The sequence below is a fragment of the Nannospalax galili genome, unplaced genomic scaffold, assembly GCF_000622305.1.
Source record: "Nannospalax galili isolate Female #2095 unplaced genomic scaffold, S.galili_v1.0 scaffold124, whole genome shotgun sequence".
NCBI classification, from domain to species: domain Eukaryota; kingdom Metazoa; phylum Chordata; class Mammalia; order Rodentia; family Spalacidae; genus Nannospalax; species Nannospalax galili.
In genome coordinates, this window is record NW_008352485.1 from 1,767,145 (window position 1) to 1,780,476 (window position 13,332).

The 13,332-nt window shown below is 46.4% G+C and overlaps 1 protein-coding gene across 1 annotated transcript in view; it reads right to left on the reverse strand.

Annotated features, from left to right (window-relative positions):
• Nucleotides 1-6,806: 6,806 nt before the first annotated feature.
• The window catches only part of Pcsk6 (proprotein convertase subtilisin/kexin type 6), a 197,901-nt gene continuing 191,375 nt past the window's right edge, over nt 6,807-13,332 (reverse strand). Inside the window, exons 21-22 of the mRNA XM_029554306.1 lie at nt 9,587-9,699; nt 6,807-8,209 (exon numbers count right to left, since the gene is read on the reverse strand). Coding sequence (XP_029410166.1) covers nt 8,112-8,209; nt 9,587-9,699 — 211 coding nt within the window. The 3' untranslated portion in view covers nt 6,807-8,111. The remainder of the gene's footprint in view (nt 8,210-9,586; nt 9,700-13,332) is intronic.

Below are 13,332 nucleotides of genomic sequence, written 5' to 3' on the forward strand. Positions count from 1 at the left end.
CACACACACAAATAAAAGAAAAAAGAGCAGCAGCCTTCCTCTCCAAAGGCAACTGGGAATCTAATACTACAAATTAGTAGTATAAATTTATTTTATTTCAGCGGCGCATCCACACGTGTGTGCAGGTGCATGTGCTTGTGGACACCTGGAGGCCAGAGGACATGAGTGTTCTGCTCTAGCACTCTCTGCCCCATTCTCTTGAGACAGGGTCTCTCAGTAAACCTGGAGCCAGAACCAATCTTCTCCACCTCCCGGCAAGACCAAACAGTGGTCCTCCTGTATCTGTGTCTGCCCCATCCACCCAGCCCCCAGTGCTGGGATTAGGCCTGCACTACCACACCTGGCTTTTTATGTGGGTTTGGGGGATGCTTGTGCTTGTACAACAAGCACTCATCTCCCTAGCCCCTGATTGGCATTTGATAGAATAATAAAGCATGCTTTTTGCCTGACAAAAGCAACTTAAAGGAGGAAGGGTCTATTTTGGATGAGAGTTCAAGACGATATATACCATTACGATGGGGAACACATGGTAGTAGGCATGTGAGGCAGCTGGTCACATTACATTTGTAGTTAGAAAGCAAAGAGAGAAGAATGCTGGTGTTCAGATCACTTTCTCCCTTTTGTTCAGTGGGGCCCCAGCCCATGGGATGGAATTACTCATATTCAGGGTGGGTCTTTTCTCCCCCATTAAACCTACCTAGAAATGCCCCCAAAGACACACCCAAAGGTGTACCATATTAATGCAGTCTGTTGGAAATGAATTTTTGTGTATACACCAAGGAAGGGACCAAGATATATATTTTTTCTCCACCTGGGAATTAAGTTGATTCAACACCATTATTGAAAGGCCATCCTTTTTCCATTGCTCTCCAGAATCGCTCTTGTCAATATCAAGTGTCCAAACATATGAAGGTCCACTTTTGGACCAGCTGTTCAGTTCCATGTGTTGACTTGACTGTCCTTGCATATTATACTGTTTTATAATACAAGCTTTATAAAAAGGTGACTTTCAAGGTCACTTTTTGTTATTACCTTGGCTATACTTGCTCTTTACATGTTTAAGATATAAATCTTAGCTATATATTATATTTAAAAATGATTCTTTGCTTAGTATTATATTGGATCTGTAGGTGAATGAGAAAAGAATTAGTGTCTTTACAATAGAGTTCCTGAACCTTACATTTATTTAGGAGTTTTTTTAGTTTCAGGAGTGTTTTATGATTTTTGTTAAAAGCCTTTTATAGTATTTAGTCTACACATTTGTAAAGAGTATTTTTAAGATTCCATGTTCTAATTACTGAAAATTTTCTACTTATTTTGTGTGTGCATTCATATGAGTGCCATCCTACTCATATGAAAGGTTACAACTTGCAAGAGTAGGTTTTCTCCTGTCACCATGTGAATCCTGGAGAATTAAACTGAGAGCATCATCCTTGGCAGCAAGCACCTTTACCCACTGGACCGTCTTGCTGCCTCCCATATTTTAATTATTTTCAGATATATTGAAATAGAGTTGACTTTTGTATATTGACATTGTAGTGAGAAACCTTGTGGAATTCCCTTAATTATTCAAATAGTCTGTAACTTTTGTAACTATTCTTCTGGATTTTATACATATTATAAAAGTAAAACCAGAATGGAACTTGAGAAGATTGATAGTTAAAGCATGAGAAACATATCTCTTGTAGAATTTTTTGTGAGTTTTGTGTGTGTGTGTATGTGTGGGTAGGTTTGTGTGTGTGTGTATGTGTGTGTGTGTGTATGTTTGAGAGAGAGAGAGAGAGAGAGAGAGAGATTACACAAGTGTGTGCCTACATGTGGTGCCAGAAGACAGCTCTGGGTGCATTCCTCAGGAGGGACCTGTCCTCCTTGTTTTTGAGACATCTCTCATTGGCTTAGACTGGCCAGCCAGCCTAACCTTCGCCTCTGAAGTAGTAATTGCATTCTTCTTTGTAAGAAATACCCACAAAGTGTTTGAAAAATCATGGGCATTATTTCAGAAACTTACTCTCACTCTCACATTGTTCAGGAAGATTTTTGTGTGTCGTACAACTTCTATAATTTATTTTTGTGATTGTTTCAAAATAAGTCAAACTTCATTTATTTCCAGAATGGACCACCAGGTGGAGGCCTCCGACCAGTGAGCCGGTCTTACTTAACCCTTTCCTTCTTGGATGTTTAACAGCCATATTTTAAGGCCTTTACTAATTTGGTCAGAGACATAAAGGACAGTTTTTGCTCCTTGCCCTCCTAGGTCGACTACGTTTCAGGGGACTATGAGCATCTCTCAAAATGTCCTTTAACTGTGGTGAGTCACCTGTCCTCTTGATCAAGGAGGCCATGGAGACCTCACCAAATGGACTTGAACCAGTGTCCAGTCTACAAAGAGGAGGGTCAACACAGAGAAAACATGTCCTCCATGCTTCCAAGTGAAGCCGGCTATGGTCAAGCAGGACCTTTGACTTATCTTCACATAGAAGGAACTAGTAAAAGAAAGGAGCCAGGGGCTCCTCCCAAGCCCATGTGACCCCTAAGGAACAGACCCTCAAATGACCTTAAGTGTAAAAAATAAATTGGTTTATCTGGGCCCAAGAGGAAAGTATAACCAAAGATTAAAGGGATCAATGTAATTCTTTAAGAGTCTGTGTATGGCTAAAGGACACATAACAAGAAACAATGCCAGACAGGAGATACCTTCCTTTGAGTTGTTGGCCAGGATGGCCCAAGAGACTCCCAGACAGTAACCCAGCATAGAACTGGGAAAATTAACAGCAGACCCCAATCTTATCTAAAGGAATGTTGGCAACTGATTGCTGCTAGATGAGGAAGAGATGATCTTCCTAAAACAAGGAACTCTAGACAGGCTGACTAGATTCAGCAGATAGACAAGCACTGGGGAATGGCTGGGGGTGCTGACAACACAGGGGGCAGTAACAGGGAGAGTATATGGGCTCCAGTGTGTGTGGGGGGCTATGGGAGGGTGCTATTTGGGATGTGGTATATGGATGAATAAGATTGTTTGGGATGTTCTGTATGAAATACAAAAAAAAAAAAAAATTTAAAAAAGAGATATTTGAGTAAGCGAAGCATAAAAGTTTGTTTCATGTTAATTAGTAGATGTGAAAAACATTACCATTGAAATCTACCTGATGACTTTATATCCATGGGGGTTGGGGTAAGCTCAGTGGTAGAGCGCTTGCCTAGGAAGCTCAAGGCCCTGGGTTCAGTCCCTGGCTCCGAAAAAGAAAGAAAGAAAGAAAGAAAGAAAGAAAGAAAGAAAGAAAGAAAGAAAAAGAAAGGAAGGAAGGAAGGAAAAAAGAAAAAGGTAGGAAGCATTTCTCTACTTGAAAAGGGTAAGTTTACCTTATTTCAGCATACAAATGGGCAGACTAGAACCATAGGTAAATTTACTTTTCTCATATTGATGATGTTTCAAACATTTTTCTTTTTTTCAAGCTTTCTCAACCTTAGCAGTATTAACATTTTAGGCTGCATAATTCTTTGTTGTCAAGGCTTCACATGCACTGTAGGATGTGTTTAGTAGCACCCCTGGCCTCTACCTACTAGATGGGAGTGCATCCCTCAAGTTCTCAAAAATGTCTTCAGACATGCCGAAGTTCCTCTGGGAAACAAAACTTGGACCTGATCTGGAACTATTATTTTTGGCAATAAGACTTCCTCTGCTCTATCACTTCCTTTTTAAATTTTTTTTTAAAACTATTTTTTTATCTACATGAGTGTTTTGCCTGTATGTATGTAAGTGCACCCATACATACTCATGCAATGCCCCCTGAGGTCAGAAGATGACATTGAAGTCTCCTGAAACTGGAGTTATGGATGGCTGTTTGATGCCATATGGGTGCTGGGAATCAAACCTGGATCCTCTGCAAGAGCAGCCAATGCTCTTAACTGCTGAGCCATCTCTCCAACCCTTCACTTTGGTTCTTATAGGCTCCCTAGAGATGCTAAGGGATTTTTGGTCACTGTTAATATGACTGATCTATAGGCGTGGGGGTCATCGGATGATGGGACTGATCCCCAGGACCTGAGGTGGGTTCTCAGTGTCATATTACATAATGGTTCTGTTTCATGCAGAGACCTGGTTGTTAGGGTAAACCTTAGAAAACCAACTGGGACAAATAAAGCCTGAAATTCATGGAAAGGAAACAGCAGTGGAGACCAAGGCTAAGACATGAACTCCTTTTACCCAGCAGCCAGCACCCTTGTGGATGGACAGAGCCTTAAGATGCTGGAGAATGGCCATGGTTGCCTTTCTTTACATCATCTCTGCTTGCTTTCATTAAAATGTCTTTTTCATGTTTCACCTTTCCATCTTCTGTTCTAAACCCCTATCCTCAGCTTTTCTTCAGCACCTAGAATATTTTCAGACAAGATGTCACTCAGCCATATTATCAATGATTCAAATGCAAGTTTAAGGACACTTCATCCCTGGACACATTCAGGCTACATTGTCCTTTATTGTAATGCTCTGTCCATTGCCTTCCAATTATGAATGTGCCTTTTGTAAAAAGTGCAGTTCTCTTCAGTACCTTGAAAAGTTACATGGTATAAAGTCAGCAGTGGCCTGGGAGGAATGGGCATATGCACTGTGAGGTGTGGAAGAATTTGGCAACAAAGTCAGAAGCTTGTCACCTCTTGAAAGCTAATTTAAAACAAATGTATCACCATTATGTTTGTCCATTTGCAGCATCACACCCTTTCCACAGACAGTCTCCCCCTGGTCTCAGGAAAGTGACTTTCAGTGTGTGGCACAAGGCAGGTCACTTCACCATTGTCCTTGTCTGTGAAATGACAGATTTAGAGGCCATGATCCATGACCATATCCATGATCCTGTCACTTCAAACAAAATCCATAAACATACCCTGTTTAATAGTGTTCAGAGAATCTTTACCTTGAGAATGGGGCATTTGGAAGCAGATATATGTGGTCATTCCTTTGGGGGTGGTACTAGGGATGGAAAAAACCAGAGCCTCCTAATGCTAGGTAACTGCTCTACCACTGAGCTGCACCCCTAGTCAGTCCTTTTTAAAAAGGTGGCATTTAGTCTTTGTCAATAGCTTCTCAATTTCCCACCCCACTGGCTAATCCCTGGATGGGCCAGCCCAGCCACAGTGATGTGGGTAGAAGCTTGCAGGTTGCCGGGTTGGCTTCCTGTCGGTGATGTTCTTTGGGACATATAAAGCTATAAAGGGTTTCTCTCTCTCTCTCTCTCTCTCTCTCTCACTGGGTATTAAACTCAGTGCCTTGTGCATGCTAGGTAAGCACTTTACCTCTGAGCTATATCCTCAGAGCCTGCCTGCCCTCCTTCCCTACTTTGTTTCTTCCTTCCCCTTAAAAAAAACTATTTTATGTGTATGAGTATATTGCCTACATGTATGTAAGTGCACCTGTGTCGTGCAGTGCTCATGGAGGTCAGAAGAGGGTGTTGGATCCCCTGGAACTAAAGTTATAGATGGTTATTAACTGCCATGTGGGTTCTGGGAACCTAATCTGGGTCCTCTTCAAGAGCAGCCAGTGCTCTTAACTGCTGAGCCATCTCTCCAGCCCCATTCCTTCCTTCCCTTTGTTTTTGACACAGGGTTTTTCCATATAGTCCAAACTGACTACTCCTGCCTCCACCTCAGCAGTATTGGGATTACAGATGCCCAGCAAGGAAGTTCATTTCTGATTGAGTTCCACAGGGACATGCAAAATAAGCCTATGTAATCGAAATCTGTCCAAAACTTATCCCTTAGCAACCACATTCCTCCCTCTCTTGAACCCCATCAAAGGAAGCCTCAAACAATAATTGGAACCCTTCAGTACCTTTTCACCCATGTGGCCTGCTGTCAACCTTGACAGTAGATCTGACCTGTTCTATCACTTTGAGTAAAATTTTCCTCTCTATTTTTGTACATTACTGTAACCTTATTTCAGCCCTTTGAATAACAGGTCAAGAACCTAGAAACTCCCAGTCCAGACCCTGACCTCTAATAACGGTTTCCCAGGGGAGGTAAGATCCTTAAGGCTATTTTTCCGGCTCTAGCTACAGTATTGCAAACACACCCACTCATTCCTTCATGTCTCACACTGACAACCCTGCTCCATCTGTGTGTGTGGTGGACAGCTTTGGGTGGCCTGTTCCCAGGGATCTAACTCAGGCAGTCAGACTGGGAGGTAAGCACCAGCTTCCACAAAGAGGGTCTCTTTGCCAAAGGATGCCCTGGGGTTGGAACTCTGGGTTTCCTCCTTTATTCCACTATGTCAACATTTGCTAAAGCCCAGATAAGACCTTTCTTGTGACATTGTGATGGTTAACATTGTCAACTTGAAGGAATCTAGGATCATCTAGGAGAGAGGCCTCTGGGTATGCTTGTAAGGGGTTTTCTAGATTAGATTAGCCTCTGGACAAGTCTGTGAAGGATTAAATAGATTAGATTGAGGTGGGAAGACCCAGTCTGAATGTATCCAATAGCATTCCATGGGTTGGGGTCCCAGGCTGCACGTAAAGGATAAAGTGAGCAGAGCACAGCATTCATTGTCCTCTGCTTCCTGACTGTGGATGCCTCAAGCTCCTAATGCCATGGCTTCCCTGCCATGATGGTCTAGTCCTTGGAACTATGAGCCAAAATGAACCTTCCTCCCCTAAAGAGCCTCTTGTCCAGTATTTTGTCACAGCACTGAGAAAAGTACTTAACACAGACACCAAACAGATCCAGAAACCACAAAGTGATGTGCATTTTACTCACTGGCTAACACCAGTGGGTGTGTAATGTTTTGTGTCCTGGAAAGAAATAAAGGCTCCTTTGCAATGGGATGTTAACTCTTTTATTAACTTAGGGTTAACATTGGACTTGCTTCACTGATGTTTCAGAGTTGTAGATTTAACAGACAACAGCTGGGTCCTGGCCACTCACAGGTGACAAGGCAGACACAATCAGAGGAGAACAGGACAATATGGAGAGAGACGAGGTTGAAAAAATTTAAGGCAAATGTTATTCCCATATTAAAGGGAACTGATCAAGCAGATCTGTGCATTTCAATGAAAATATATGAAATATTTGTCAAAATAATTAACATCGGTAAAAATTAGAACACATAGCTTATAAAATGCCTACACAGGTTTGGCAGAAATAAATCCAGCTGTATCAAGTAGGCTCATACTATACTTGGCCATAGGAGCGTCCACCCTGAGAACAGGACTCCTGACAGCAGAGGCCAAATGCTCTTGAAAAGCAGTTTTGTAGTGTGAAGGGCCAGGTGATTATCGATTCAGGGGCTGGCTTTGCATGTTGTAAGGAGGAATTACTCGGCCATCAGGTGTCTTCTGGCTCCAAATGCCTCCTTGGGACCCTCTGCTGTAGGCTCTGCATCCATGGAGGTGCCGGCTCAGGCCCAGGAGGCCCTAGAGACACAGGTAGAACACAGTCACGAGGACAGTGCAGCTGACTCAGAGCAGAATGCTGCAGAGAGGGCGGGTCTCTTCAGTTTGGTGCTGGACTTTCTAGGAGGTGGCTGCAGTTTCAGAAGGAGCTGACTACATAGAAATAGATTCTATTCCCAGTGGTCATACATCTTATGTCCTGAAACCTATTTTATTTACAGTCTAACTAAATGATCCTCCAGGCTGTTTGATGGTAGGTGATGCACAGCGAGGTGGCTGGGCCCTTCATCATGGGTGAGGACAGCACAGGGTCCTGCCAGCCAGCTCAATGAGACTGACCACGGTCACACAATGCATGGGAGGAGGACCTTATGTGCTGCCAAACATCTCTCCTTTCAGCTTTGGTCTTGAAGTTTCAGTAAACTAGGGTCCCAGAAGCTGCTCTGAAGCTGTAGTTGTGAGTCTCAGAATTTTATTTTGTTCCCATTTTGAGTTCGCCTGGAGACTGTAGCCAGCAAGCAGAATTGGGGGGGGGGTGTAATTTTAGACACATGTCCTTAAGGGCTACCTTTCACCTCATTTGGGTGCCCGGAGATGCTGCAGCAGGACCCGGCTCTTGGGGAGATACAGCTGTCAGATGCAGGGCCACCCCTGGAACAGGCTTTGGCTGACCATCTGAAGGAAGGTGGATGGACAAATGGGTCCATTTGCAGGCAGCTGGCGCCCCTACCCGGCCAGGAGGCATGTACGGCAGCAGAACTGGATGAAGAGCTTCCGTTCACAGAGCCGGTTGGATTTGACCATCTCACAGAAGGTCTCGTCAGCTGGCAACAGGAAAAGGGAAGGAAGGATCAGACTTTGGAGCCTGATAAGATTCAGCTGTTATACATTTGCTGGATACTGATGATGCGCCAGGCACCTGTGAGGAATTTCAATTCACAAATCTGTGAGGCCCAGGTGATACCTGGGGTATAGGGACTTTTGCTGGATTTAAGTGACAAGAGGGAGATGTTCCTGAAGGGAATGTTGGGGGAGGGTGAAGGGTCTGCCAGAAGGGCCCTCAATGCTCACGTGAGCCTCCTTCTGGAGCACTGTGCTGGTGGGTGCTTGGGAAGAATAGTGGAGGAGGGAGAGCAGAGATTTGGGGTTAGACTTCAGGAATGTGATCTAGGGGACATTCTAACTGTGGAGATGGGGAGAGGGAGGAGGGACATTAAGGCAGACAGGCAGGACTCAGTGATGGCAAAGATTGAGGGTGAGGGGAGAGCAATGGAGGCTGATCCCCAGCCTCTGCACTGTCACTAGGAAGATCCTAGGAGACCCTCCTATGGTGGCTTCACTTTCTTGGGCTGAGTTCATAACCTGGGCAGGGACTTCCTAAACAGGAAGCCTCCTGGGCCTTGAAAGGGTAGGATTCTGCAAATCCATAAAGTAAGGCAAGTAGGCCACCTGGTGGACATTAGCAAGGTACTGTGTGGGCCTTGTACTCTGCCAGGGAAAGGCAGTGCCAGCTTCATGCCTAGAGACCACCTGTCCACTGCTGGATATTATGAAGCAGGCAGCTCCCCTCTCCTGCACATCAAGATATGGTGTCTGGTATTGGTTCCATGCAGCTCTTTCCTGCCGCTTGAAGCATGGATCCCCCTTCCCTGCCATAGCATATCTACTCCTGAGCAATGCCTCCAGGATGGGGGCCTCTGCTGACCCTCCCTTCTGTCCGAATCCCCAGTGTCTTTGGTTTTCTTCTGAGTTTCTATTTTCATAACCCCCATCCCCACCATCCACCTGGAAAACCAGAGCCTCCCTGAGCACAGGTAAAGAAACTCTGTAGACAGCCGAGATTCCTGCTGCCGAGCATGAGGTTCAACTCTGAGTTCTGTCCTCCTCGTCTTGAGGATGAGACCTTCCAGCCTGCTTGGCATTGACCTCCCAGGCCAGGCCTCTCCTAATGGGAAGTGGTTATATTCAACCTACCTATGGCCTATGGCAGGGGAGTAGGAACAGTTTAAAAACAAAATTGTTTCTAAGACACCCAGCCAGCTGACTAGTGGGAGCTAGTTTGAGAGGCTACAGGGGCTATGGGAGCCCCAAATGGTCAACTGAATCAGGGGCAGGCATGTCTACTCGAGGGCTGCCATGCCTGCAATTTCTCTTTTCACTCCCTCACAGGTAGCCTGAAGGTCACCCTGCCCAGTGCTCACCATTGCTGCATGTATGGTTAGTGATGCAGGAGGACCCCAGCTGCGTGAAGCCTGCCTTACATCTGCTGCAGTTCCTGCTGGAGCCCTCACAGCTCAAGCAGTTCTCATCGCACCTGTGGGAAGACATCAGTTCCTGTTGAGATTTGGAGAAGAGGCCCCACCACACAGAGTTCCCTGCATGTCCTCCCAAACCCTCAGCTTTAATCTCTATGGAGAGGCTGTAATTGTGAAACATGGACCAAATGTTGATACATCATTCTTCCTGTCTGATCTCCGTTACCATGGGAAGGCAAAGACCATCGTAGTCAGTTGGTAGGAGCATTCCCAGGAATGGAAGCCAGTTCTTGGTCTCAGAGACACTGTGACTCACTGGACATCCTTGTGGACACTGGTACTCTCAGGTGGCTCCCAGAGCCTCCAGCAGCTGCCCAGCTGTAATGGCTGTTTTGAGCTCAAGGACATACTCTACCCAGGGAGGTGACAAAGCTCTTTCAGGAGCTGATCTGAGGAATGCTACCCAAGCTGAATGTCCTTTATTGTCCTGCCTAACAAGGGGAGGGGTGGTGCCCTGGCAATTCCTGCCTTCCTCAGATAGTCCTGGTTCAGCCTGGCACCAGGGATCCTGATAACCAGAGTTCCACAACCTCAGGTGACAGTCAGTGCACCTGAAGTCCTTCTCAAGGTGTACCCAGGAGTCTCAAGGAAACCTGGGTTCACTTATACCTGTTCTGTGCTGCGGTGGTAAAGCTGTGTAGCTGTGAGAGGCAGGTCCCCTAAAGCCTGAATTACTTACTCCTTGGCCCTGTCTGGCCCTTGACAGAAACAACTTGCCCCAGGGCTTAACTCTGCATGATTCCTACCCAGGGCTGTGTGTGTACCCATGCTGTCCTGCTCCCATTTTCAACTCTGGGTAACCAGGTTTCCATAGTGGCTCCCATTTACTTCCCACCTTCCCTGCCACTGTCAGTTAAGTGTGGAACAGGCCTTAAGGATGGAGCTCAGAGAAGAAAGGCAGGGCATTGGAGGAAGGAGCCTCGCTTGATCATGCCTTGGTTGGCCCTGTGCGTTTCATACTTGAGGCAGATGTGCCTGTTGCCATCTATGTGAGACCTTCAGTAACTAGATGCCCTGCTGGTGGTATCTGATCTGGGCTACAAGAACCCTGGTACAGCATCTCTTCAGTCTGGATAAAGTGGCTTTTTCTTCTGAGTGCAATGGAGGATACTGAAGCTAGCTAGAATTCAGGCCCCTGGTTTGAGATCAGTGTGTAAGTCTATACATAGGCAAACCAACTACAGGAGCTGCTCTAACTCCTTCTTCTGCAACTGAGGCCACACCCTATGCTCCTACCAGTGGCAGGAGGGAGGACTGGGTGAGTGACCTGGAGGACTCTGCTTTTATGAGAAGGCTCTGGGGTCTGGTTCCAATCACGCTGTCTCCCAATACTTCCCTCACCATGCAGGATAGAATCTAGTGGCCCAGTTCAGACTATAGCACCAGGGGTGATGTTCCCCTGGAGACTTTCCTAGCACCTTTCACAGACATGTATGCCAGGTCAGCTTTTTCAAGGGATGTTGGTTGTCTGAAGTCTCAGTGGCCTGGGAGAGCTGAAGGTTGCTTCAACTATGAACAGCTATGACATCAAGTGGGCTACAGTGAAAACCCAGCTGGCCATGGCTTAGCTTTTCTTCAGACATCACCTCACTGAACTAGTGGGATGGCAGGTGTTTCAGTTTCCTATTTCTGTGTCACAAACTATCAATAAAACATCACTCCTGAGCAGTTCCCAGTTCTACAGCCAGAAACCCAGGTAGACTCAGCTGGGGTCTTTATGCAAGTCTGATGAGGCCAGGCCTGGGGACAACCACCCTGAGCTCTTATTCAGCGTTCAGGAAGAAGAATGGAGCATGATGCTCCCCTAAATAAGAGGTGGTATCTCCAGTGTCCCACTCCCTAAATGTCTCCTTCACTCCTGCCAGTGCCAGGGGCACTGTTCTGGCAGTGGTCTCTAGCTAGGGCAGAGGCATTCAGGATACCTCTGGTTATTCTGTAGTACTGGCTTCACTCCCAAAATACCTTGGCAGCTTTACCCTACTGGACTCTGGAGGGGTAGCTGTGCTTACCATAGACCTCTCCCATAGAGCCAGAGACACTCCCATCAGGAGTGGGACACAGGCCACTCTCTTCAAGAGTCCTCATCAAGCATCCATCTAAATACAGAATAAAGAGGAAGCATGGCCCCGAGGACCTGTGTACCAACTGAGGATTTGGGGAGAATAGTAAGAGATGGGGGAGTTAAGTGTATCACTGGGGCAAGAACTCCAGGGTTGCTCTTGTTTTCTTCAAGATGTCCTCACTCCTGAGCAAAGATCCTCTCTTACTGCCTTGTGGGTATCTAGCACCTCTTCTGAGATGCTATCATGAAGTGCCTTCAGCCTCAGGTTTTAGCTCCCACCTGTCTTCTTTGTACTCAGGTCAGCAGCCCAGCAGGCCTGTGCCATCCTGACTTTCAATTCAGCCTCCAGTTGGTCACACGTCCCTTGTAGCTGCCCTTGTTCTTCCACATGGGCAACATAGTACCAGGCAGCATACTGGGGCCTAAAGGAAAGCTGTGGCCCTTCTAGCAGCCCGCGTTGGGAGAGGCATGTAAAACCCACATGCACCCAGGCCCATCTTCCTGGGGGAAGTGTCCATACCTAAGGGTTCTACAGGGCCAGGGGCTTCAAAGGACTCCTGGGGGCATTTCTCTAGGACCTGGTATGTCAGCCCCAAGCACTAAACTCTCCTCCGGGGCTGATGGCTTCCCCTCAATTGGAAGCCAGTACCCAGGAAGTCCTGCACCCTGTCCTTGCCAAAGGAGTGCTTGTGGCCTGCCTTCCTCCTGCCCCCTAGAGGCTGGGACACCATGGCCTCTGGATGCCACAGAGGGGTCCATCTGACACAGCATGGGCATAGTTAGCATTGCTGGGAAGCCAGGGCACTTGACAAATGAAAGTGATTATCATCATTAAGCTCCAAGCTCTCTCTGAGCTGCCATCCTTGGTTTAATTATCAGCAAACCAGCTGGCTTGTGAAATTGAAAGGTTTACTGTAGACAGCTGTGCCCAGGGCCCCACATAGGATTCCCTATGGCCAGAGATAAGTTTCTTCATTTTAATCAACACAGCAGGTTGCTGATTCTTGCACAGACTTAAGACCCCCACTAGCCCCTGTTTTATGGGTTGCAACAGTACAAGGACTTGGTCACATCAGCTCACGTGATCACTGTTCATAGGTGACAATCAGCTGTTCTTCTCAAAATAGCCCAGAAGCAGACCACATTGTGGGCCTTCCACTGCTCTGACACGAGTGTCCCAGAGCTGCCTTGTTGAGTCTTTTGCAGACAGGAGCCTTCTGCCTCTGCTTCCTTCAAGCCCCACCTCTTTATCAAATCACTACCTTTAACCTTCAAATGGCCTCACTGCTGCTCTCCACCTCCACACCACAGGCTGCCATTTCTGTTCCAGGGTTTATGATGTCCTGACTGGTACAATTTACAGCCAGTCCAAAGAAGACCAAAGTGCACAGCTTCTCCTCGAACAGCTTGTACTCCACAGCACAAGGGAACATTAAGTGGGACAGAGGCACCCCCTCCCCAAGTGTGTGCACTCACCAGAGGAATAGAAAAAGAGGGCAAGAGGGTTGAAATACACATACACTGTCTATACCACTAGTGGCTTTTCAATGAGATGGTCAGAGTCTTTTTA